The following is a 26,957-nucleotide window of genomic DNA, read 5'->3' as shown; positions in this document are numbered from 1 at the left end:
GATGAAGACATCAAATCAGTTGAGCTTCTGTTGAAAGACTGCAGCCCTAGTCAAGGCCTGGATTGCAGTCTGGTGAGACCCTGAAGCAGAGAACCCACTTGACCCATGCTCAGGCTCTTGACCCATGGAAACTGTGAGAAAATAATTGTGTGTTGGTATAAGCTGCTAACTAAACCTGTCATAATTTGCTTAGCAGCAATAGAAAATCAATATGCTTATTGTCCTTGATTTATAATTTATTTTTATTGTGATCAGAGAACATATGTTATATGATTTCTGTCATTTTAAGTTTATTTTTTCTTGTTTTCTAAATATGTAGCCTATGCCAGGACCGTGCACTTAACAAGAATGTATATGCTGCAGGTGTTTGGGTGTATTTTTATAATACTAAGTATGATATAGCTTTATAAATATCAAACAGTTCAAAGTGGTTGATAGCTACCAGATCTTCTAAATCTTTATTAGGCATATGTGTATTTTTTTATTGTTGTGTCTCTCTGAAAAATCGACTGACACTTTGTCATTATTAAAAGTTTTCAAAATTTCTGGTAATACTCTTTGTCTTTTTTTCAAGTGTTTATTTGAATTCCAGTTAGTTAATATACAGTGTAATATTAATTTCAGTTGTACAATTTAGTAATTTAACACTTACATACAACACCCGGTGCTCATCACAAGTGCCCTCCTTAATACCCATCACCTATTTAACCCCTTCCCCTGTCCGCTTCCCTTCTGGTAACTATTAGTTTGCTCTCTGTAGTTAAGGGTCTGTTTCTTGGTTTGCCTCTCTCTCTCTTTCTTTTTCCCTTTGCTTGTTTGTTTTGTTTCTTAAATTCTACATATGAGTGAAATCATATGGTATTTGTCTTTCTCTGACTGAGCTATATCACATAGATTAGTACTCTCTAGCTCCGTCTATGTTGTTGCAGATGACAAAATTTCATTCTTTTTTGTGGCTAACTAACATTCCATTGAATATATATACCACATCTTCTTTATCCGTTCATCCACTAGTGGAAACTTGGGCTGTTTCCATAATTTGGTTATTGTAGATAATGCTGCTATAAACATTGGGGTGCATGTATCCTTTTAGGTTAGTATTTTTTATGATAATACTCTTGGTCTTTAAGTCTACTTTATCTGATATTAATATAGCCACTCAGATTTCTTATGTTTACTGTTTTCATTGTATGTCTTTTTCCATCTACTTACTATCTGTTTCTTTATATTTAAGATGAATATCTTTAGTTAGCATGTAGTCTTTTTTTTTCTTTCTAAATATATTCTGGAACTTTTCATTTTATGCTAAAACAAGATAGATGATGAGCTTATATGCCAGTGTTCAATTCTTTTTCTAAGGAAGTTGTGACCACCTTTAAACTTTAATAATTCTGATAAGTGCTGTACAATGGATCGTCTCATATGTGTTTTGGATTTCTTCTTTCTCATCCCATATTTATTTGTACTGACCTTTATTTAAAGTGTGAAGTATACTGAACCTTTTATTTCTAGGAAAGTCTCTGTGCCCATCTCATATTTGCTATAAAAGGCTGGCTGTGGGTATGAGATGGTATAGATGCCTACGTTTCTCATCCCACTACTTAAGGTCTGAGTTTGTTCTGTAGGATCATTGTTCTTCTCTTCTCTTTGTGGAGGCATGTGGTATTTTAAACCATTTGGGTGAGATGAGTTACTACTTGAATGCTATCTGGAAAGCAGAAACCCCATTATAAAGCTATATGCATTCCATAATAATTCCAGCATAATACCATTAGATTACCTATTGGATAGGTTACACAGATAACAACTTGTGAATTCTTCATATAATATAATTGAGGCTTCATAAGAAAAAAACACAAAAAACAAGACCAGGAGATCAAAGCAATTTTAAAGTCTACAAAATTACACATAAGTTCCGGAGTGTAGGTTATTCCTATTTACATGTCTCTTTCCATCTGTCCATCTATTACATATAATCAGAGTGGAAGCACTAGCATTTTTAAAAAAGTTTTATTTACTTATTTTGAGAGAGAGAGAGAGAGAGAGGGAGAAGGGGAGGGGAAGAGAAAGAGGGAGACAGAATCCCAAGCAGACCCCACACCATCAGCACAGAGCCCGATGTGGGACTCAAACTCACCAACCTTGAGATCATGACCTGAGCTGAAGTTGGACTGACTGAGCCACCCAGGCGTCCAGAAGCACTAGCATTTTAAAGTCATCACCATACCTTTAGTTCAAAACTCCATATATGTTGTTTTCTTAAAAAATAAAATTATGTGGAAATAGAATATTTAAAATTATATTGTTCTTAAAGAGTATGATATTTATATTGAAATTTCAATGAAGTTTTTTAAAATCAGGGAAAAAATGCATCTTTTTCCTTTTCCTTTTTATTTTTCCAGCCCTATTTCTGTATTGGGTAATGGCCTTTATTACAAAAACCATAAAATTAGTCAAGTACTGGCAGTCTGGTTGGGGAGTATCAGACTTGCGTTTCTGCATCACTGGGATGATGGTCATCTTGAATGGACTCCTGATGGCTGTGGAGATCAATGTAATTCGGGTCAGAGTAAGTATCTAATCATTTTTGTTTAATTACCAGAATTCAAGACTTGAATATTAGAGATTACAGTCAGCCAGAAATCATTTGTATTTAAGAAGACAAACAAATGTGTATCATCTATGTGTATAAAAGTTGAACTAATCACTAAGTTTCAGACCATTGGTATTCCAGAACCCTAGCATCTATTTATTCATTTGTAAATATTGATTGAATGATTGTGTGTCAAACATTAATCTCAGTTCATATTATAGATGAAACTGTTTGCATCAGAAAATTACATCATCCATGATGTATCTCAATCTTCATCAGAAAATTACATCATCCATGATGTGTCGCAAGCACACCTATATTAAGCAAACTATTGTACTCCTAGAAATTTCAAAATGAAAAGAAGATAATATGTTTACTCATTCCACTGATGAAGAAACTTCTACAGTGATAACTCTAGCTATATCCAAAGTCGCATAGCCAAGAGTCATGTCTGGTCTGTTATTACAAACCTGTTGTAGTTTGCATCACATAATGCTGTTATGTTGTGTGACATAGTTGTGAATGATTTTTTAATATTCATTTCTACCAGAGCGCTTTGAGTTTGCTCTGAATGTCAAGATACAAGCTGCAAGGAATAGTGGAGTATAGTTAGTGAACATCAACCAAGTGATGAATTATCAAAGAGTGACTCAATAATGATGTCAACACATTTAAAAAAATCTAAATAATGTAAAAATCTTTATTTAATTGACCCTATCACAGTATATCATGAAAGACTGATTCTTAGCAATAGCTATATTTTAAAGGGATAATCTATAATTTTAGAATTGTCTCTAAGCGGGATTAAATGTGAAATTCTGGTATTTAACTAATTAATCTGGTCACAGTGAAAGGAAAGTATTTCAAAGAATATTTCCAAAGGAATGAAAATGTTTAGTAAAATAAACATTTTTGCCTGTTGAAATGAAAATGTAGAAAAGGTTAAAATTTTATTTTAATATGTGGGAAAAGAATTGGGTTAATTATCATTCTGTGGAATTTTTCTTGCCACAGAGATATGTATTCTTCATGAATCCTCAGAAAGTAAAGCCTCCTGAAGACCTCCAAGATCTGGGTGTGAGATTTCTTCAACCGTTTGTGAATTTATTGTCAAAAGCAACATACTGGTGGATGAACACGCTTATCATATCTGCTCATAAAAAGCCTATTGATCTGAAGGCAATTGGAAAATTGCCAATAGCAATGAGGGCAGTAACAAATTATGTTTGCCTGAAAGATGCATATGAAGAACAAAAGGTAATTTAGTATCTGTTTTTCATGCCCATAATTGTAGAAAATAGATCTATTAAATATAAAGTCACTAAGCTTAAATATCTATGGTTGAGGAAGAGAAGATTTTCTTCATCTGTCTTTCCCAGTAGTTTTGAGTGATGTGAATTGGGCCAATGAGAATATACCAGAAGGGCCAATGAAATAAAGTTATATTGTGGTAGTTGCCCAGTTCATACCTGAGGAGGGATAGAGGGAACACTGTCTTTTTTCTGAAACCAACTAGAAAGTTAGAATTAAGCTTAATGGTCATGTATATATGATCATTATTCCCATATAATGTTAATAATTCATGGAATTGTTGTTATGAAGCTTTTCCAAGTATCTTGTCAATAATTTTGTTATATAACAGTAAAAATAGATCATATCATTAATAACCACATTTAAGAAACCAAAGTCCTTAAATTAATTATTGACTATATTTTGGAGTCGGTATTCCAAACTTGTGAAACTGAATTAAATAAAGTTGTCTACCATTCCTATATGTTTGTCAAAACTGGTCTCTTCTGGTACTTTCTTTGAGCATTTATAATTACTTTAAACACCTTAAATAGAGTTTTTAGATATTTTCAGTTTGTCTTATAATCATTCTATACAGTCATGTATACCATACATGGTGGTAGATGTATTTTATATTGCAGTCATCTATAAATATTATCATAATTTAAATTATTGGTATTCACAACAACATTGGAAAGGAGTAGGGTATGGTGAATCGGTGTGAGTTTTGTCTGTTCTAAATCAAGACAACAAAGCATTTATGGTAAATGATGAAAATGACCTCTGTTTTGTGTCAAAAATGTGTGTTATGAAATTAATATTGCAGGAAATGGTTACTACAAATGAACTTGAGTCATCTCTTTGGTTTCACCTCTGGGAAAAGTATTGCATAATATTTTTTAAACTTCTCTGCTAAAGTAAAGATTAAGAGTATAGCCTAAACATATTTTAAGTGTTCCTAGTACTCTTTATTACAAAGATCAGCTTGAACTTGGTGTGTTAATGTCTTGTATTAATAAACTTTTAAAAATAATTGTATTGTTCGTCTAACAGGGAATTGAATATGAGACACAACTGAATTATCTTCCATTGACTTGGTTTCTTTGCCACAGTGAAAAAACTTTATCTACCTCCTCTCTAAGACTTAATTATAATTATTAAGGTCATAAAATCCTTTCAACAAACAACATATGTGTGAAGCCATGAGTTGGCTTAAGCATATATGCCATTCTTCAATTTTGCATTTCTTTGTTGAATAACTAGGAAACACAAGTCTAACACAACTTTAAAAAGTACTGACTACTATTCACCGAGACAGGAAATACCTGAAAGAGAAACAACTTGAAGTTAGGATGATCTGTTTTGTTTAGCTTGTAGTAAAATATCTGGAGTAAAATATCTTTAGCTTGTAGTAGATCTCTTGTGATCTAATAACTCCAGAAATCTTGACTAATCTTTCAATAATCTTGATCCTAGTATTTTACTATCTCCTTTTCCATACAATGGTATTTGGTAACAGTCATGACAGAAATACATTTTCCAAACCAAAGAGAATTAAAAAATTAATTTGGCCTTAAGAATTTTGGGTTATCCTTTGACAACTAAAAATAAGGCAAAGTCTTTGAAAATGGCCTTTTTACTCCTCATTCTATTCCATACTCAGTGGCTACTGTTTGCATAGAGTGCAAGGATATGGGTTATGCAGACTATACTAAAGGGACTCCTTAACATTTACTTATAAACTTAACATATCATCAGAAATATCAGAAGGAATTGCCCATAGTTGGTGAGGTTAAATGCCGCTCCAGTCATTTTATCTTTGGTTCATCTGTTTTTTTCTTTCAGAAAAAAGTAGCAGATCGTCCAAACCGGACTCCATCTATATGGCTAGCAATGTACAGAGCATTTGGGCGACCAATTCTGCTTAGTAGCACATTCCGTTATCTTGCAGATTTACTGGGTTTTGCTGGACCTCTCTGTATTTCTGGAATAGTTCAGCGTGTGAATGAAACCCAGAATGGGACAAATAACACAACAGGAGTAAGTCTGTGGTGCTTTTGAAGGGGAACATATTATTGGCAGATTTTATTGTAATTGTTACTTTTTATTAATGCAGTTCTATGAACAGTTCTTACAGTCTTATTTACAGAGAATTGAATGCATTTAAAACAAAGAAAACAATTTTCCTTGTAGAGAAAATCATGTATTTATGTATTCATTGAATGGATCTGTTCAACAAAATTATTTCTCAGATTCAGAGCCTACAGGCATTTGATAAGTATCAACTGTGTGCCAGAAGCCATGCTCAGGAATTTCACGTTGATTATTTTCTTTGATCTTTTTAGCAACCCTTAGAAGAATTTTCATGCATGAGTACATGAGGGATGGCTGAGTCATTTTTTTAGAGGCCTGTGACCAATCATGTTAGCAATGCGATTTGTACTATATACATATTTCTTTTCTTATATGATAAACACCATCACCTTGATTCACAATGATAAGGGCAAGTCGCATTATGATATTTTTATTAGATATTATGCTAATATTTGTGGGGATATATGGTATAAGATATTACATATTTGCTGTTGTAAATATAGTCTTTTATTTTCTGTTCTTAAGAAAATCTCATCATGAACTTCCTAGTTTCTTTCTAAGATAAGAATTGATTTCCCTAGTTTCACAGATAGAAAAATCTAGTCTAGATGAATCAATTTTCCTTTTCTATTCTCTCAATCTGATTTCCTGTCCTTTTTTCTTCACCTATTAAAATTTCATGCATTTTTCAAAGCCTACATTAAATGCCATCTCTTCATGAAGCTTTTCTGATTGTTCTGGTTGGAATTTGACTCTCGTTCATACTCTCCAACACATTGTTGATTTCACCTTGGCACTTGCTGTAAATGCTATTTATAAGGAAGCATGTTATTTATGGATACGCTTATCTCTCTGGGTGGTAAGCTCTTTAAACAGAATGACTGTGAACTGTTCATATCTGTGTTCACAATGTGTAGCCCTTTTGCTTGCATATAGTAGTGTTCAGTTATCTTGAAATGAACCAGATATTTTCACCATTGAATGCACTTTTGTGATGTTTTGTCTCTACTAGCCTCATTGCATTCCATAAGTTCCACATATAATTTTTCTATCATCCCTCTCCCTTACACATATTAATCACACATTTTTCTGAGAAGGAAGAACTTACACATTTGTATGTATACCCATGAAAGAAAAGGAAGGGACCAGAAGTAGAATTTAATGGATCTAACCCACAAAAGTATTGCCCAAACTGACATGATGTCCTTATTTGAGTGTTACCTTTCTCTCTCTTCTAACCAAGTTACCACACAGTATTGTTCCAAACAAAAAGCAATCAGTTTTGTATATCCTTATGATGACTTCAGTCATATTCCTACTGAAACAATTTTATAAATTGTGTTTTGTCATTGGAAGTGTCAACATGGGTGAAATCAATACCCAAATTACATTTATCATTTATCATTTAATATAAATTATGTGAATATTAGACTAAGTCAAATAAATTACAGTCTAAATTAACTTTGATCTTCAATTACTACTTCTCAAGACTAAATACATCTTTTCTGAAAATGTACGTACATTTTTAAATCAAAATTTACCTTTTTACTACAATCAGGCATTTCCAGCAATCTTAATGATCAATTTGGGATTTTATGCATTGAACTAGTTTGAATTTGTATCTGTGGACATGATGAAGAAAAACCAAAATTACCTTGGCTCATTCCACTGCTGCATTATAAAGACATTGAGTTTTTATATTTAAGAATTATGTATCGTTTGATAAATGTGATCTGTACACCTGGTATATGAAAAGACCAGTTCTAATTTATGTCTTTTTCTTTTGGGACAAGATTTCAGAAACCCTTTCATCAAAGGAATTTCTTGAAAATGCTTATGTACTAGCAGTTCTTCTTTTCTTGGCCCTTATTCTGCAAAGGACATTTTTGCAGGCTTCCTACTATGTAACCATAGAGACTGGCATTAACCTCCGTGGAGCTCTGCTGGTATGTACAAGCTTTGAATGATCTTTGTTTCTTGAAAATGCCACATGCCATTCAATGACAGGAAGGGTAGGGGTCTCAGTTTTGTTTCTCTTTCTGTTTGACTTTGACACTGCAACTTCAACACTTCTAGGAGCTACTTGATAAAAGAAACAGAACTAATTAGTAGACCCACAGAATTTTAAAAAGTTTTGTATTAATATATATTAAGAAAGCTTTTGAAATCTTTCATTTGATGATCTCTGTTTCAATATGTTTAAAGTCAAATATATGTTTTGATCATATGGCCAGTTAGGTTTGTGTTTAGCTAAAGACTGAAAGTAACTATGCTAAAATGAAAATAGTGGTTGACTGAAGAAGATGTCATTACAGGGATTTTTTTTTCCAAAAATTTTTTTAAAATGTAATATTTTCAATGGAAGTAAATAAACATAATGTTGATTAAGTTTAGAGCTTCAAATACACTTTTTTTTTTTTGCAGGCCATGATATACAATAAAATTCTTAGGCTGTCTACATCTAATTTATCCATGGGTGAGATGACCCTGGGACAGATCAATAACTTGGTTGCCATTGAAACCAATCAACTCATGTGGTTCTTGTTCCTGTGTCCCAATCTATGGGCAATGCCTGTTCAGGTAAATCAATATAAGTAATATTCTCATTTGCAGAGGAAACAAAACAAAAGGCATATGAAATATTTAGCTCAGTAAAAGGTAACTTTTTGAACTTGCTAATGTTATTATGCTTTTTTTTTGGAGAGAGAGAGAGGGGAGAGGAAGAGAGAGAATCTTAAGCAGGTTCCACACCCACATGGCACCTGACATGGGGCCTTATCTCATGACTGTGAGATCATGACCTGAGTTGAAATCAAGAGTCAAATGTTTAGGGGCACCTGGGTGGCTCGGTTGGTTAAGCATCCAGCTCCAGCTCAGGTCATGATCTCGCCGTTCATGAGTTTGAGTCCCACATTGGGCTCTGTGCTGACAGCTCAGAGCCTGGAGCCTCCTTTGGATTCTGTCTCTCTCTCTCTCTCTCTGTCTCTGTCTCTCTCTCTGCCCCTCCCCCACTCACACTCTGTATCTCTCTCAAAAATAAACATTAAAAAAATTATTAAAAAGTCAGATGTTTAACCGACTGAGTCAACCAGGTGCCCCCTATACCCTTTTTGTAGAGAAGAAAACTGAGACTCAGAAATGCTCTGACAGGTTAAGAAAGTGGGGTTTGAAATTCTCCTGCTTAGGTTCAAATGTCTGCTCTACCCTGTTTGCACAAGTGTTTAAATCCTCAAAATATTAGTTTCCTTAGCTTTAAAATTGGAATGATAACTGTATCTGCCTTGTAGAATTGTTGGCATCATCAAGACTAAATAAGTTAGTATGTGTAGCACATTTAGCACAGTGCCTAGTACTTCATGGACATTTAGTAATTGTTAGTTGTTATCATTGTTGACCAAATCCATGCAAGTCATGGAGCCAAGTCTTGACCCCTTTTATTTTGACAGACTCTCTTGTAGCATTTCTAAAGTAAAACAGTTGTAATCCATCCCATTGTTTCAATAGCTGATGTATTATACAATGCCAAATTTTATAAGGTGGTAGGAACACTAACAAGCTGGAGGGCTATTTAGCTATTTTTTTAATGGAAAATAGTATTTTAGGAAAGATGCATTTTCCCCCTAATTGGGTCAAAATAGCAAAAGATATGTTTTTAGCTCTTTCCTCTGTGTGATGCTGAATATGTTTACCTTGAGGTTTGCATCCTGTAGATGGAGCTTAAACTGTAAGTCTTATTTTTTTAAGTTTATTTATTTTGAAAGAGAGCAGGGGAGGGGCAGAGAGAGAGGGAGAGAGAGAGAATCCAAAGCAGGCTCTGTGTTGTCAGTGCCGAGTTCAATGCAGGGCTAAAAATCACAAACCATGAGATCATGACCTGGGTCAAAATCAAGAATCAGATGCTTAACCGACTGAGCCACCCAGGTGCCCCAACTGTAGATCTTATTTGATCCAGTCTGTCACTTATGTCCCTGTGTACCATGTTTATTAAAATGCATGCAATAATAAAGAAGATATGCTAGTTTTTAAATGTATTGTTTGCCTTTTTAGTTTTATCTTTAAAAAATTGTTTTTTGTGAATGCTTATTTATTTTTGAGAGAGAACAAGCATGAGCAGGGGAGGGGCAGGGAGAGGGAGACAGAGGATCCAAAACAGGCTCTGCACTGTGAGCACAGAGCTCCATGTGGGGCTCAAACCCATGAACCCTGAGATCATGACCTGAGCCGAAATCAAGAGTTGGCCACTAAAGTGACTGAGCCACACAAGCGCCCCACCTTTTTAGTTCTAAATGGAAATCCAAGTCAAACAAAAGTGTGTATCATTGCAGTGCTTGACACAAAGTAGGATATAAAGTCTGCTCGGTCTCATTTTATCAAAATGTACTTATATACAAGTCAAGTAAGTAGCCTCCTATGTGGTACAATTTAAAGGCTGCCTCTGAATGATTGCATCATGAGTGACGTTAAGGAAACTTTCATTTTGATTGGAATTCATAAAAAGCCTAATTGGTTAGGCAGTAAATATGTGCGCTTGCCTCCAAACGGCCACTATTAAGCTGTTACCATTGGCATACACTCAAAAGTTAAATGCTTTAACTGCATGAATATAGTTCATTAGTTGACATTTTTAGCCATGATAATCTGAGCTATTGTGGGGGAAAAGCAAAGAGAGAAGATTGAAGGGTCAAATCCTAAATTTTAAAGGAAGAAGAAGAAGAAAGTAACAAACCTGAGAGGGTTGGCTTACGTGGGTCAGCCCTGGATTTTCGGAAATATTTTTTTTAAATTTTTTTAAAGTTTACTTATTTATTTTGAGAGAGACAGAGACAGTGGATGCAGGGGAGGGGCAGGGAGAGAAGGAGAGAGAGAATCCCAAGCAGACTCTGCACTGCCAGCTCAGAGCCCAATGTGGGGCTCAAACCCATGAAACCCTGAGATCATGACCTTAGCTGAAACCAAGAGTCTGTGGCTTACGCAACTGAGCCACCCAGGCGCCCAAGGGAAATAAATTTTAAAAGGGAAGTGAGGTATGATGGGGTGCCACCTTTAGCCTCTCCACAGTTTTAGTTGAGCCTAGGTTTCATGTCATCAAGTGACTTCTGGGATCATTGAGGATGTGAGGAGTTCAGATTATTCCTTTAGTCTGCAAACAACCATCCAGTACTCACATTATGATGTCACCTCCTGCTTTCCATCCTTCTCACCTGGAAAAGTTGGTACGTAACATTTTCAAGAAACATTTCATGTCCTTTTAAAAATGTGAAGACTGGGGCGCCTGGGTGGCGCAGTCGGTTAAGCGTCCGACTTCAGCCAGGTCACGATCTTGCAGTCCATGAGTTCGAGCCCCGCGTCAGGCTCTGGGCTGATGGCTCAGAGCCTGGAGCCTGTTTCCGATTCTGTGTCTCCCTCTCTCTCTGCCCCTCCCCCGTTCATGCTCTGTCTCTCTCTGTCCCAAAAATAAATAAACGTTGAAAAAATAAATAAATAAATAAATAAATAAATAAATAAAAAATGTGAAGACTGCCTTCAAAGGTCGGAAGCATCACAGGACCAGTCTGTAGCTTCATGCAGCAAATTGGTTTGACACCAGTTGCACAGAACATCATCCTAACAACAAATTCTGACTCCTTAGCTTTCCCCAAATAAATCATAGTAAAACCTAGCTGTTCATAGTTGAGTTGACTTCCACGTATATGTATTAGTTAACTAATTAAGAATTAAGAAATCCTATGCGTTCACCAAAATGCATTGCCTTTCATGCTGCAGTGGCCATGCCCCTGTTCATTTTCCCTTTTCCATATGTTTTCCTTTCTAGATCATAATGGGAGTGATTCTGCTCTATAATTTACTTGGATCAAGCGCATTGGTTGGGGCAGCTGTCATTGTGCTTCTGGCACCCATTCAGTACTTCATCGCAACAAAATTGGCAGAGGCTCAGAAGAGCACTCTTGTAAGTTAACATCTTTTGGAAACTTTACTAGGAAAATCTAGTAAGCTGTCTCATTTTCAAAATAATAGGAAATTAATACATGCCACTCAGAATAATTTGGAAATTATTATGTTTCATTTCAATTCTTAGGCAGCAAATGTGTATTATATTTTTATTTTAAGTATTTATGTTTAAAACACTTTCTTTTAAATGTTTATATTTATTTGAGAGAGAGAGAGAGAGAGAGAGAGAGAGGGAGAGCACGAGTGGGGGAGGGGAATAGAGAGACAGGGAGACAGAATCTGAAGCAAGCTGCGTACTGCCAGTGCAAAGTCAGGGGCAGGGCTCAAACCCATGAACCATGAGATCATGAACTGAGCCAAAGTCAGACACTTACCCAGCTGAGCCACCCCGGTGCCCCGCAAGTGCACTTTTTAAAAGTGGATTTGAAATGTATGACTTGATGATCTTAAACTCAAAATGCCAGAATCACAATTCCTGATGGTTTTAAGTGCCATGAGGTGATGAGGCTTTGAACTTCTTCTAGATCATTGGTCTAGAGAATGTATCTACATCCATTTTGAACCCCCTGCATGTTAATTATTGACATGGGAGAATTGGATCAAAGAATAAATAAAGCATCAGGTTTATTGCTTCTGAAGTGAAATATCCCTAGAATTGAAGCAAACCACGTGATGATCTACAGAGTTACACTAAAGTATTTCAGGCAGCTGCTCTGGCCGAGTATGCTCATGGTCAACTTGGCAAGCAAGAAAAAGCCCAATTATTGACCCCTTCTGGCTTCAGTTTTCCATGAAATCATTTCATTTGAGCAAGAATTGGCTTCTTTTAAAGAAATATTTGTAAATAATAAAATTGTTGACAGCATGTTCAGAAGTAAAGTTTGATTAAATATGAGCAAGGCTGCCTGTAAATCAGGCATAAAATATAGGGATGCTGCCACTGATGGAATTGTTGCCCAAGTTGGTTTCTACTGTGACAAGCAAGTTGCATGTCATGCAGGTGGTTTTCATCACCGTTTTTCTGCTACTTCTGGTGACATTACTCATTATTTCCGTCTGAGCCATCTACCCGTCTTTACTTTAGGACATGAATACAGAGAGGTGAGGAAGAGGAGCACAAAGTGAAGACAGGACTTTCCTCAAACATCCGTCTTTCGTTTAGCTGGTCATACTGTACTCATTTACTCATGTAACAATCATGTGATAGGCATCTAAGACCCTGTAGAGACCAGAAGGTCAATAAAAACCAAGCCATTTGCTACTTTTGCTCCCTCCTATCTGCCTTTTGTCCACTTGCACTGCTCCTTTTGATAGTTCATAGGTTATAATGTACCTTACTAGAAATTCTAGTATTTGGTGGTGGTGGAAATTGCAATGGTTGAGTAAATTGTGGCTCTTGTAACTGCTAAAAATCTCTTTACACTCAACCCAAATTGTTAGTAATCAGTAAATCTAATTTTGGCCTTAAACAAGAGCTTATGAAGAAGTATGTGGAAATCTCTCAAAGTTAAAGGGAATAGCCTTGGTTTCACAAAGTGTATTATGAAGACACAATGTGAACACACACAGTATGAGCATACACAACCCTGACATTCCCAAATAAGAAGCAAACTAACTTTTCTTACATTCATTGTTTTCTCTTCTAAGTATGAGTGATAGTGCTGAAAAGAAAATAAAACAAGTTTGATGTTAGAAGGAATCATTGGAAGTCTCTGTATCATTTCCATAAATGTTTATAATTACTATCTGCAGACATTATTCAAGGAAATCACGCGAGACTTAAGAAACTGCTTTTATTTAACTCAAAGTAACAGGAGCGTGAGAGGTTTTAGGTGGAAAGAAATTGGAAGCCATTTCATTCAACTCTTCATTTTACACCCGGAGGTGGAAGCACAGAGGATTTGACCCCTTCTCCAGGGGATCTCAAAGCCATAATCAGTGGCAGAGCCAGGCAGAAATCAAGATCTGGTCCATCCCTGTCTGTTATATATATGGTCCTGCCTGTTTGAGTCACTTGGATGCAGCGTGCATTATTTTCTATTTTTTTGTTTTATAGGATTATTCTACTGAGAGACTGAAGAAAACAAATGAAATATTGAAAGGCATCAAACTTCTAAAGTTGTATGCCTGGGAGCACATCTTTTGTAAAAGTGTAGAAGAAACAAGAATGAAAGAACTATCCAGTCTCAAAACCTTTGCACTTTATACGTCACTCTCCAGTAAGTTGCCATGGCGAGAAGGACCACCAAAAAACATGTGGTCTATTCAGCTTAGGTGGTGAACACTGAGACATTCTACTCATCAGAAGAAGCCCATTTATTTTCCACATGTGTGCTGTTCAGTAGGCCACTAGCCACATGAGTCTATTTAAATTTAAAGAACAGAGTTAGTATAGGCTTAGAGTCAGGTAGACCTAAATTTGATTCGTTATAAGATGTGTGCTTTTGTCATATTACTTTACATCTGAAATTCTTGTTTTTTTTTCATCTGTAAAATGGGATGGGATGAGTACAGTACCTGTTATTGAAATCATCACCATTTACAGTTGGGATGAATAGGTTTCCAGTAAAAAGTTATTTATTTAAGTTGATTTGACTGTATTATTATTAACCTTCTTATCCTCAAAGATCCTCAAAAATTATCTGCAGTTGTCTTACCTATATCTCTGGAAGCTTATGATATTATATTTTCTTGAAAATTATACTTAGAATGCTATTTTTGAAAATCGACGAAAAAAATGTCAATGCTTCCAAGTAAAAGAAGCCAAATTACATTCATATAAAACCCTCTTTTCCAATACATTTTCAAGAACTTTTAAACATGGAGCATTTTTATCTTCAACTCTAATTTTTATAAAGCAATCATTTAAAAAATTGTTTTTTTTTCCCCCAGAGTGACACTGAGTACTCTCAAGAATAATTACGTTTATGTTAGTACATTTCTTACAAATTTAGCTGAACTACTACCACCAACATTTGATTTGGTTTATGTGTCAGTTTTGCTTATCTCTATTGTTCCCAAGACCTTGAACAAATTAAAGTTTTGGAGATTTATACATTGTTTCCTCTCAAATTCTAAACTAACTTAGTTCTTAGACATTACAAATACTTCTTTTGTGAAATAAATTTAGAGAAAATATTTGGTTTATATAGCTCATTTATTCTAGCCCTAATGCCTGATGCATTAGAAATGAAACGGGAAGGAGATTTATCTTCCAGCTCTGCACCACTGCTAATATGGTGTCAAAATACTAGAAGATGAAATGATTGATATCCACTTGTTTATATAATAGTACTCAAAGCTGCTGACCTGACAATACATTCCTTTTTGCAATAGACTGAAATACTAATAAGAAGGATGGCTGCAGCCAAAAATAATGACAATAATAAAAATACATTGAGATAGCCAGCCAATTATTGGCATAAGTGGCTTTATACTTTTCATCCCATTTAATCCTCCCAACATTCCAATAATTTAGATTCCACTGTTAACTCTGTTTTATATATTAAAAGATGGAAGTGGAGAGAGTTTAAGTAGCCTGAAATTCTCTTACATCATGTACCTACTAAATGGCAGAGTTGGGTTGTTAATCCAGTTTGCCTGTCTCCAGATATGAGATTTGGGTTGTTTTTTGAATGCCAGATACAAAAGGAGAGGACGGAAGAGGCCATCACAGGGGAGAAAAACAACAGATCATGAAAGTAAAAATGCAGAAGCATGTGTATATTATAGGCAGCAGGAATTCTTGAGTCAATGGTGTAAAATTCCAGTTGAACCATTTTTAAGTTTTTTTTAAGTTTATTTATTTTGAGAGAGACAGAGAGGGCACAAGTGGGAGGGGGCAGAGAGAGAGAATATTCCAAGCAGAGTCCATGCTGTTAACCAGAGCCTGACATGGGGCTCAAACTCACAAACTGTGAGATCATGACCTGAGCTGAAACCAAGAGACAGGTGCTCAACCGACTGAGCTACAGGCACCCCCAAGTTTTATGATATGGTTAAATACAGTATTCTTGGTGATCAGGAGCTTGAACTATGGTTGATGCATAGAACTGGCTATATATCTCAACTCTGCCGTTTCATAGCAGTATGACTTTGACCAAGTTAGTTATGTCTTCCAAGCCTCAATATTTTTCATCTGGACAGTGAGATGATAATAATACCTACCATGTAGGACTGTAGTAAAGATTAAAATAATGAATGCTGTACATGTTGACTGAGTTGTTGATTCTATTCCAGGCACGAGGTCAAGTGCTTCATACTCATTACCTCATACCAAGCACCTGGCAAATGGTCTGGTGCTCACCAACCTCCATCCCTCAGTTTCCTCATCTAAAAATTGGTGTAGGAGCGCCTGGGTGTCTCAGTCTGTTAAGTGTCCGACTTCAGCTCAGGTCATGATCTCACTGATTAGTGGGTTCGAGCCCCACATTGGGCTCTGTGCTGACAGCTCAGAGCCTGCTTTAGATTCTGTGTTTCCCTCTGTCTCTGCCCTAACCCCACTCGCACTCTGTCTGTCTGTCTCTCTCTCTTTCTTAAAAATAAACATTAAAAAATTTTTTTAAATGGTGTAATAATAATAAATCCTTATCACAGGTATATTGTGAGAATCAAATGAGGCAGTGAATGTGACACTGTTCAGTAACTGTTAAAAACATTTTATAAATAGTATTTGTAGAGCATCGTAAGAAGACAAAAATAATGAAAGAAGGAAGTCAACTGTCTAACAAGTGGTTACTGTTGGGTCTTACAGGGCAAACTGACCTGAAATGAAAGACTGCCTCAGCAACTTGGCAGCTCTACAGCCTTGGTCAGTCTTTGGTAAAATCTCAGTTTTCTCATCAAGAAGCTGGGAAGTATTAAGAGGATCTTGGGGAATTAAATAAGATAATGTGGATAAAGTGTTTAGAACAGTACCTGAAACATAAAAGTGCTCAATCAGTGCTATCTGAAAATATTGAAAAGCAGTTAAACAGGACACTCACTAGTAGAACAGAAGATCCAGCTTTTGTGAATCAGTGTTCTTGCCAGTCGAGATAATATCTGAAGGGAAGAGAAATTCTATTAGTTTCCCAGTCTCCATTGCCAAATGGTCATGTGCTATTTATGGATTTAATCCATTGGTAAAAGATGAAAAGACAGTATTAAATTTTTTTCTCTTTAATAGATCTGAGTTTAAATCCAAGCTCTATCACCTCCTAGTTTGGAATCTTGCATGTTACTCACCTAAGTAACACCCTAAGCACCTAAGCTGCTTTCTTATTATTGTGTGTAGTAGTTGTAATCATTAAATATGAGAACTATGTAAAGCACTCTTTTATCATACCTCAATGATGGTGACTTGTCAGCAGCAGAGCAAGGTGGTGGCAAGCAGTCTTCATTGGTTTGAATCCCTACTGTGTGACCTGGAGCTTCTCATTCTCATCTTTGTAATGGCATTGGAAGGGTACCTGCTACATGTACCCGGTGCAGATTGCTGTATAAATGTTTTTTTCAATCAAATAGCAGTTGTTCTTGCTCTTCCTCATTAAGGGGGGATTACTTATTCAAAGATGCGGACTGTAAAATGAATTATAAACAATGATGAGGGGTAAAGAAAGAAATACACTTAGAGAACAGGGTGACAGTAGCCTGAGAAACAAGATGGAGGCAGAAATGTGGCTCGTCATCTGTGCTGTTATAAAACTCAGAGCAGTGTTTGGATTCCCAGTATTATACAAGAATTTGGATTTGATAACCAAGCCACATCTGGACCTGCAAAATCACAATCTGATTCTGTGTTCAGCGGTCAGGGTAGTTCATGAGAGTGGATCATGAGGACTGATGATGATTTATTTGTGGGTAGATTCTGTCCTGCATGTCAAGAAAACTAGGTTCTAGCTCTCACTCTGTTAGTAGTTCACTTAATCTTTTAGCCCCCAGCCCCTAAACTTCTATGGTTTATAAAAAATATAACTACAAATTATCAATTTGACTTTGTAATTTTACTGTGACCTCCAAATACTAGTATTTTAGCCTAAATTATGAGTTTTTGTTTCAGTTATGCATATCCTGTGTATCAAGTATTAGTGCAATATGTTTCTGGAGAGACATTTAAACTAGCAGAGGGTTCAGGATATGGAGTTGTTTTGTTAAGCAAAAGGTCTATACGTGAAAATATCACTTTTGGAGGCAGAATGTGAAGTGATGTCAAATTCTTTTTTTTACCAGTGTAATAGCTTAATTTTCATACATTTAAGTTAGTTTAGTGGACCATGTGAAATACGGACAGAGAATACCTCTAGAATGCACATTTGTTAAAGTCTAATAATTTGCACCATTAAAGGAGCATTTTATCTGAATTTTGCGGCTTATAACATTTTATTAAAAACAGCTTTTCAGTAATAGAAAATATTTTCTGATTAAGACTCATGTGGGGGGAGCTCATACACCTGCAAACAAGGAAATACCAACTGGGAAACGTTTGTGGACTCCAGACAAAATGCACTTGGTCCTCTCTGTCTTCAAGGGAAGTTAAAGTAATAATAGATGATGCATTAAAGTTACTGAAAATGTTTCATAGTTGAACGAACCTAATATATTCGATTTCTCTCCACAGTCTTCATGAACGCAGCAATCCCCATAGCAGCTGTTCTTGCTGTAAGAAACTTTCTCTTGCTTTTGAACATGGAACAGAGTCAGTGTTTAGAAATGATTCATGAGCAGGAATGTGTGGGTGGTAATATATATTACTTCACCTCTGCCAGTTTTCTCTTTACAGTCCCCATCGTAATAGTTCTAATCCAGGGTTTCTCAATTGTGACACTATGAACTTTTTGGCCCAGATAAGTCTTTGTTGTTAGGGCCTTTCCTCTGCCTGAGGATGGGTAGCAGCATCCCTGGCTTCTACCAGTTAGAGACCATTAACACTCCCTAGACATTGCCAAATGTGCCCTGGTGAGCAAAATTAACAGTAGTTGAGACCTAAACTGTTCTAATCTCCACAACCTGGTTCCCAGACATTCTTACATCAGAATCATGCTACATCAACAACCAGAAGATTATATTATATTTCAGACTAAAAGGACAAACCTGGGAACTCGTATTTTATTTAGAAATGTAAATACATCTGCATCAAACACTAATGTTGGCAATTTTAGTAAAGATACATAATAGGGACCCTAAAGCAATGGAATATCTTAGTTTGCTCTTAGAAAATTTAGTATTGCTTGGAAAGAACCTGACTGGTTGTTAAGAACCCTAGGTCCACTTCACAGTTACTCCCCCTACTCAGTAATTTGACAGAAGTCAGTTTCCTAATCTATAAATAGAATCTATTCTGCCTTTCTCACAAGTTTCTTGCTAAGATGGCATGTAAACCATTATGTACTCTACCAATAACAAGTATTATTTTTCCTCAGGAGTAATTTGGATAAAGCAATTGTTTTCATATTTGCAATGGACATATTGGGGTAGCAGAATATGTTAGGTTTCTAAAATTGAATGTAAGCATTTGTGAAACTTTCTCCAACTTTCTCTAAAGAACTTCTTTCTTTGCACAGACATTTGTTACCCACGCGTATGCTAGCGGGAACAATCTAAAACCTGCAGAGGCCTTTGCTTCACTGTCTCTCTTTCATATCCTGGTCACCCCACTGTTCCTGCTCTCTACAGTGGTCAGATTTGCAGTCAAAGCCATCATAAGGTATGCACTGGAATGTCTGGAGTTCTTTGCCTGATTATGGAAATAATATATGCTCATGGTAGTAAATTTGAAAAAGTATAAAGAACAAGATTCAAATCACTGCCCATTGTTAAAATTTTAATATGCTACTTTTCAGTCTTTTACAACTATTTTTAGATGAAAAGAATTATGATTTTAAAGTAAAAATTTTGAATTTATGTAGCTTTTGATTCATTATTTCACTTACTGGTTTTATTTTTTCTCTTCATTAAGATCATGATGTTTATTGGCTCCGCGATAGTCTATTGTTTTGAAGTCCTGTACTCTAATTTATTTAACAATTACTTCCTTATTGGGCATTTGGAATGTTTCTACTTTATACCTAACATAAATAATATAACTAACACTGAGATAAATGTCTGTTTTTGTCTTTAAACTTTTCTCTGATTATTTTCTTAAGACAGATTTCTAGAAGTGGGGATACTAGTTTAAACAGTATGCATAATTTTAAAATTTTTATTAAGGTTTTTATTTTAATTCCGGTATAGTCAACATATGGTGTTATATTAGTTTTTGGCATATAATATAGTGATTCAATAATTCCATATATTACTCAATGCCCATCAAGACAAGTGTACTCTTAACTCCCTTCACCTGTTTCACCCCTCTCCCTCCCCACCATCAGTTTGTTCCATATAGTTAAGAATCTGTTTCTTAGTTTGTCTCTTTTTTCTTTGTTCATTTGTTTTGTTTCTTAAATTCCACGTATGAGTGAAGTCGTATGGTATTTGTCTTTCTCTTACTGACTTATTTTGCTTAGCATAATACTTTCTAGCTCCATCCACATTGTTGCAAATGGCAAGATTTCATTCTTTTCTGTGGCTGAATAATATTCCATTGTGTATGTGTGCATATGTATGTGCATATCTCTTTATATCTATCTATCTATCTTCTTTAACCATTCATCTATCCATGGATACTTCCATCATTTATCTATTATAAATAATGCATCAGTAAACATAGGGGTGCATATATCCTTTTGAATTAATGTTTTGTATTCTTTGGGAAAATACCTAGTAGTGGGATTACTGGATTTGTAGGGTAGTTCTATTTTTAAATTTTTGAGGAACCTCCATACTGTCTTCCACAGTGGCTACACCAGTTTGCATCCTCACCAGTAGTGAAGAGGATTCCTTTTTCTCCACATCCTCGCCAACGCTTGTTGTTTATTGTGTTTTTGATTTCAGGCATTCTGACACTTTGAGATAATAATACGATTGTGATTTTGATTTGCATTTCCCTGATAATGAATGGTGTTGAGCATCTTTTCATGTGTCTATTGGCCATCTGTAGGTCTTCTTTGGTGAACTGTCTATTCATGTCTTCTGCCCATTTTTTTCATTAGATTTGGAGTTTTTTTGGGGGGGGTGTTCACTTGTATAAACAGTAAGAATATTTTTAAGGTCCTTAATGAATATTGCTATGTTGTTTTCCATTTACAGAGTGATAGGTCAAAAGGTGTACACATTTTTAAGATTTTTTAATGAAAATGGCCATAATATTTCTCAGTGAAGCTGTGTCAGTTTATATTTGCACTAGCAGTGATGGACAGTGTTCCCATCAATCCATAGTTACTGTTTTAATTTTAATTTAATCTGGAAAAAAATTTAAGTAAGGCTCATGGCTTCTGCAAATGGAAAGACTCTGCAAAACCACTCCACATTTTTCTCATTTTAAATGTGCTCTCTAGTGTTTTTAGCCAGTGTATAGTTTGTCTCAGATTTACAGTTCCCCACAATGCACAACAATGAAAATAAATGTGATAAGATAATGACCATTTCCCACCATTTTTCTTGTATTGTATAAATAAGTATGCTACCAAACTATATCATATAATGCTGTTTGTGCCACAATCTACTGCATCTTATGCTGCATTACAAGCAAGAAAGTCTTAAAGTAGTATTTTGCTTATTGTATAAGATCCTATAAACCTCAGCATGTTTCATAAACAGTCATATCATGTCTGGCTTTTGAAAGAAACGTCAAGATACTGCAATACTGAGAAAAATTGGAAAATGGAGGCCTTAAATATATGACGCCTGGTGTTGTCATTGATATAAATGTTGAACATTTCTTGTAAGGTCTTTTAAATGAGATAATTTTCCCAATGGCTATGTATTACTAAGAAAACTGGTATCTGATACTTAAAATATCAGAATCTTCAGTTTTAGGCAATAGTTTATATTGGTTTAACAATGGCTTAATACCAAACAACATTCAAATGCATATGCATTATCTTATTATAAACTCAAGTTCTGATTGGTTACAGTAGTATAATCCTCTTCTGTAAGATGTGTCATTAGTAACCAATTCTGGAACTGTTAGAGTTTAAAGATCACTCCCTCTGGCCTCATCTGCCTCATTTTCTTTTCTTTCTGTTCTGACTCTGAAACAGTTGTACCGAACACTGACTGATTTTTGTAGCACCACTTCCAAATTAGGCAGTGCTCTGGAAGGGAAGCTACTTCAAACAATAAAATTGATAAATGGCCAAAGTCTGCTATTTTGGTCCTTATTTTCATTTTCTCCATTTAATCGCTGTCCCTCTCATGGTTTCATTTTTAATTGGAATTTGACTTTGTACCACAAGTGGGGATAGAAAACAGTTAGTTGGTAACTTATAACAGATAACTTCTATGAAGTCAGGAGGTTACCAAGCATCAAAAGGACTTTAAGAGTGTATTTGAAAAAAAAAAAGAAAAAAAAACCCATCAAAAAACCTAGGAGTTCCTTCCTACTTCGTAGTATACAATCCTGCAGTAGTAAATCCCGGTAAAGTTGAGAGTGGATAATATTCGTTATATATTTCTGCATAGCACTCTTTCTTCGTTATGTCTCAGGGAAAGGCATTTGCCAGTTTGATAAAGACCAGTCTGTTTTCAAGGCTCAGCTCCAGATTTCCCAAGCCATAGGCCGAATAAAATCAGCTTATAAACACTTGCTTCTCTAAAATGAGTCTCAGTGGTTGATTTGTGGGTCCTACAGAGATGACCGACCAACAGGGGAGGCCAGGCTTTTTCCCCCCTGTGTGCTGGTTCTGGGAACCCCAATGAGCTTTTTCCCAGTTTTGACTGGGTTTGGCATTTTCTTCTGTGCCTGGGAGCCCGTGACCTGTCTTTGATGCCAGTTGGCCCACAACGAGCTGAGCAGCCTGTTTATAATTGGAGATTTTGGTGAGCTGATTTTGAAACCTCCTGTTCAGGACCGTGGAAGTCATAAATTCTCTGCTGCATTCTTAAATACATTCTGAAATTCAGCGGGTTAGAATGGAGCACAGCATACTCCCAAACTCGTGTTATACATGCCTGTAAGAGACTTACATACTTCTCTATTGTAGGAAAATTCCATGCCATGTAAAATTCATTCCTACATGAAAATTCTACACTTTCTTTTTAAAATGTTTAGTTTGGGGGGTGCCTGGATGGCTCAGTCGATTGAGCTTAGGGCTTCAGCACAGGTAGAGATCTCGTGGTTTGTGAGTTTGAGCCCCACACAGGCCTCGCTACTGTCAGCCCAAAGCCCATTTCAGATCCTCTGTTCCCTTCCCCCCCATCACGCCTCCCCTGCTCGTGCGCGCTCTCTCTCTCTGAAAAATAGATAAACATTAAAGAATAAAAATAAGAATATTTAGTTTGGAGTGTCTGGGTGGCTCAGCCAGGTAAGCATCTGACTTTGGCTCAGGTCGTGATCTTACGGTTCGTGAGTTCGAGCCCTTCATCAGGCTCTCAGTTCTCAGTGCAGAGCCTGCTTCAGATCCTTTGTCTCCCTCTTTCTTTCTCTATCAAAAATAAATAAACATTTAAAAAATAATAAATAAAACAAAGTATTAAAATACTTGAGTATCAGTGATTTTCCAGGATGCTTGCCTCACTTTTCCACTTTGCTTTATTTGTAAGGACATAATTTGTGTGTTTTTGCTTTTCTGGAGGAGAACATAAGTTGATATGTTGTATCCTTTATAAATAATTTCAGTTTAGGTTTCTGGTATTTGATGTATCATGCAATATCTATGTCCAAAAATATTATTGGCTAAGAGAAAAATGTGTAAAACCAATCCCTTGCTGTGTCAGAAAATAACTCTGTATCTTTTCTTTCATGTACCTCAGAAAGGAATGTAAGCTTGGCTAGTCCACTACAGTTACATTTGATCAAATAAATTGTTACTGATATTGATCATAGAGCATGCATACATGCATATCATCATGCATATCATGGAGCATGCATACCTTGTCCCTGTTTACAAAAGTTTCATAGTTCCTACAGGAAAAGCATACAATTGCCAGTATAAAATAATTTATTACCAGTGAACTTAATAGCACCTGTCCAAGGTACTCAAGCTTTATCTATAAACCCAAAATGAAGCTTGAAAAGTGAAAAAGTGACATGTGTAACTAAAACCTTAAATACTTGTATGAATTATCCAAACACATGAAAAATTAGTAAAACACTGAACTATAAAAATGGTGGAGGAAAGCTAGGAAATTGGTTGGTATCAAATACACCTGCTGTCAAATCCTAGTACTGCCATAGAATACACATTGTTCAACTTCAAGCATGTTATTTAGTGTCTTTGTAGCTCAACATCCTCACTTATCAAATGAGCACAATAGCTTATACTTATGGTAATTGAGATAATTAAATGAGATAGTATATGAAGAGTGCCCAGCACATTGCCTAAATATTTTAGGTACTCTACCCATTTCTGTTTTACTAATTTACGCACATTTTATTAATCCCCACTTTGTGCTTCAGAGAGATATCTTCTGTGGGTCCACATGCATTCATTAATACTTCAGGTACATTGCTAGGTATTAGGAATTGCAAAAATGAAAGGTAGAATGAAAACTGCAGGGAACCCACAGTCCAGTTGGAGAGACCAAGAAGGGAAACTAAGTACAATATGGTGTGTTATGCTATTACAGAGCTCTACACAGAATGCCATGGACCCATATGTAAGGCTCACTAAAGCTCATTGAGAGAGAAGGCAGACAGTCTGGTCAGTGAAGATTTAAAACAGTTAGTGGTTCCTTAGTAAGATCTTAAAGAATAGGTAGGACTCGATCAGTTGAAGAAAAAGGGAAAACATGTTCAATCTGAGAGAACAACATATTCACGGTGAAGGGGTGAGTAAGTAGGTGAGAAATCTTGGTACATTCAGAGGACTAAATTTAGTTGAGTGTAATTGGTGAAACTTTCTAATATGCAAAGTGTCAGGGGATGAAGCTGGAGAGTGAGACCCTGATCAGCCTGTAAATGATCTAAGGACACTGAAGGCAAAGGGGTGCCATTGTTATTTTAAGGAGAGAAATGGATTTTTAATATATAACTCTGGCAGCATGGTGGGAATTACTTCACCCTTGGTCAGGATTCCTGCATTTTCCATAATTGCTTTGCCTCAGTGATTTCTGAAAGGACCTCATATGAATAAGAAATGCTTTTTGTATTGCCCATTTATTCATTCACCAGACATTTCTTGAGAAATTACTGTGTTGTATTTTTGGCATTGGGCTAGATTCTGAAGATGAAAATCTTTGCTCTTAAGGAGTTCACGGTGTGATGGGAGAGATAGACGATAACAAAAAATTATAAAACAGCACTGCCAGGGACCCTCAGCCTAGAATGATGGGCCCAGGGGGCGGGGAAAGGAAGGAGAGGTTCAGAGAAGTGTTCATCTTGGGATCCTCTGATATTCATTGTAATTGGAGTTCTGAAGTGAGGTGTTACAGAGAGGAAAGAAGGTTCTCTCCATGCCTCAGTTACACTCAGAGACCACTGCTTTGTGATGTTTAGCAAGAATGGGGCTCATTAATTCCATGAAAGCTTCAGTAAGATTTGTGTGTCTACTAGAAAAGTGAAATGGAGAATTGAATCAACTGACTTGACTTAAATGTCTGAATTATTGGTTTATTCCTTCTTTGATTTATTGAGCATTCATTGAGCAATATATGCCAGGAACAGCTAGACATAGTTACAAAGGCAAATGAGCCTGGTCTCTGGACTTCCTTAGTGTGCAAAGACACAATGTCTGATTGTTTAAAAGGTATTCTTAAAAAAAAAGGCTTATTTATTTATTTATTTTGAGAGAGAGCACAAGCACGTGTGTGTGTGTGCGTGTGTGTGTGTGTGTGTGTATGTAGAGGAGGGGCAGAGAGAGAGAGAGGAAGAGAGAGAATCTCAAGCAGGCTCCAGGCTGTCAGCTTGGAGCTTGACTCAAGGCTGGATCTCACAAACCTATGAGATCATGACCTGAGCCCAAACCAAGAGTCAGATGCTCAACCAACTGAGCCACCCAGGCGCCCCTAAAATGTATTTTTTTGAATGGCAAAGCTGTGCTCCCTAAAATCCACTCTTCAAAATATAAGAACAGAATGACAACTAAAATCTATTAAGGTAAAGAAGATCTTTTACTACTACTTCTAAGGTAGATCTTAGAAGTTCCTATCACAAGAAAAAAAATCCTAACTATGTATGGTGACGATGTTAACTAGACATTGTGATGATCAGATGGCTATATATGTAAGTATCGAATCGTTATGTTGTATACCTGAAACTAATATAAACGTTAAATGTCAATGATACCTCAATTTAAAAAGTACAGAAGAAAAGGCTGACATTTAAGATTTATAAACTACCATTTCATAAGGCATTTCTAAGGCATCTTTCTATAAGTTCTATGTGGTCAGTATTTGCTGACAAAGACAAAGAAAGTACACAAACTAAAGCTCTTCTTTTCTCGTTCTTCCTTCCTTTCTTCCTTTTTCTTTTTTTCTTTCTGAGGCGTCTGAAATTAATTTTTTTAATAGCAGTAAAGTATACATAACATAAAATTTACCAGTTAAACCATTTTATGTGTATAGTTCTATCGTATTAAGTATGTTCACATTGCCGTGCATCCATCACCACAGTCCATTCCAGAATTTCTTCAGCTCCTTACATTTGAATCTCTACTCATCAAAAAATAACTCCCTGTTTGCCTCTCCTCCCAAGCCCTGGAAACCATAACTGAGTTTCAGTCTCTATGAATTTGACTATTCTAGGTCCCTTATATAGGTGGAATCATACAGTATTTGTGAGGGCTTTTTTGTGCCTGGCTTATTTTACTTAGCATAATGTCTTCAAGGTTCATCCCTGTTATCATAACTCTAATACATTGAGTCAGGAATTCCAGAACCCTGGTGCAGGTGCTATTGAAAACAGTACGATGGTGCCTCAAAAAATTAAATATAGAATCACCATACAATGCATCAATTCCACCTTTGGGTATATGCCCCCCAAAATTCAAAGCAGCAAGAACTTGAATACATATTT

The 26,957-nt window shown here is 36.0% G+C and overlaps 1 protein-coding gene and 1 long non-coding RNA gene across 9 annotated transcripts in view; one reads left to right on the top strand and one right to left on the bottom strand.

Annotated features, from left to right (window-relative positions):
• The window catches only part of ABCC9 (ATP binding cassette subfamily C member 9), a 130,179-nt gene that overhangs the window by 20,623 nt on the left and 82,599 nt on the right, over window positions 1–26,957 (top strand). For all 7 annotated transcript variants that reach the window (XM_027035706.2, XM_053225977.1, XM_053225978.1 and 4 more), the window contains 9 exons: window positions 2,403–2,569; window positions 3,608–3,850; window positions 5,729–5,923; window positions 7,771–7,923; window positions 8,402–8,557; window positions 11,790–11,924; window positions 13,983–14,145; window positions 18,525–18,565; window positions 19,468–19,610. In XM_027035706.2, coding sequence (XP_026891507.1) covers window positions 2,403–2,569; window positions 3,608–3,850; window positions 5,729–5,923; window positions 7,771–7,923; window positions 8,402–8,557; window positions 11,790–11,924; window positions 13,983–14,145; window positions 18,525–18,565; window positions 19,468–19,610 — 1,396 coding nt within the window. The remainder of the gene's footprint in view (window positions 1–2,402; window positions 2,570–3,607; window positions 3,851–5,728; window positions 5,924–7,770; window positions 7,924–8,401; window positions 8,558–11,789; window positions 11,925–13,982; window positions 14,146–18,524; window positions 18,566–19,467; window positions 19,611–26,957) is intronic.
• The window catches only part of LOC128316366 (uncharacterized), a 119,913-nt gene continuing 98,827 nt past the window's right edge, over window positions 5,872–26,957 (bottom strand). The window contains exons 2-4 of one of the 2 annotated variants that reach the window (XR_008300175.1): window positions 16,912–16,969; window positions 13,552–13,587; window positions 5,872–11,178 (exon numbers count right to left, since the gene is read on the bottom strand). This is a non-coding gene — a long non-coding RNA (uncharacterized LOC128316366). Of the gene's footprint in view, window positions 11,179–12,145; window positions 13,588–16,911; window positions 16,970–26,957 lie in introns of those variants that run through there. The other variant, XR_008300174.1, reaches the window with a different exon arrangement.

The sequence above is a fragment of the Acinonyx jubatus genome, chromosome B4 (assembly GCF_027475565.1).
Source record: "Acinonyx jubatus isolate Ajub_Pintada_27869175 chromosome B4, VMU_Ajub_asm_v1.0, whole genome shotgun sequence".
Classification (NCBI taxonomy): Eukaryota; Metazoa; Chordata; class Mammalia; order Carnivora; family Felidae; genus Acinonyx; species Acinonyx jubatus.
Note: the sequence above shows the minus strand (reverse complement) of the source record. Positions and strands in the feature narration are given on the sequence as shown.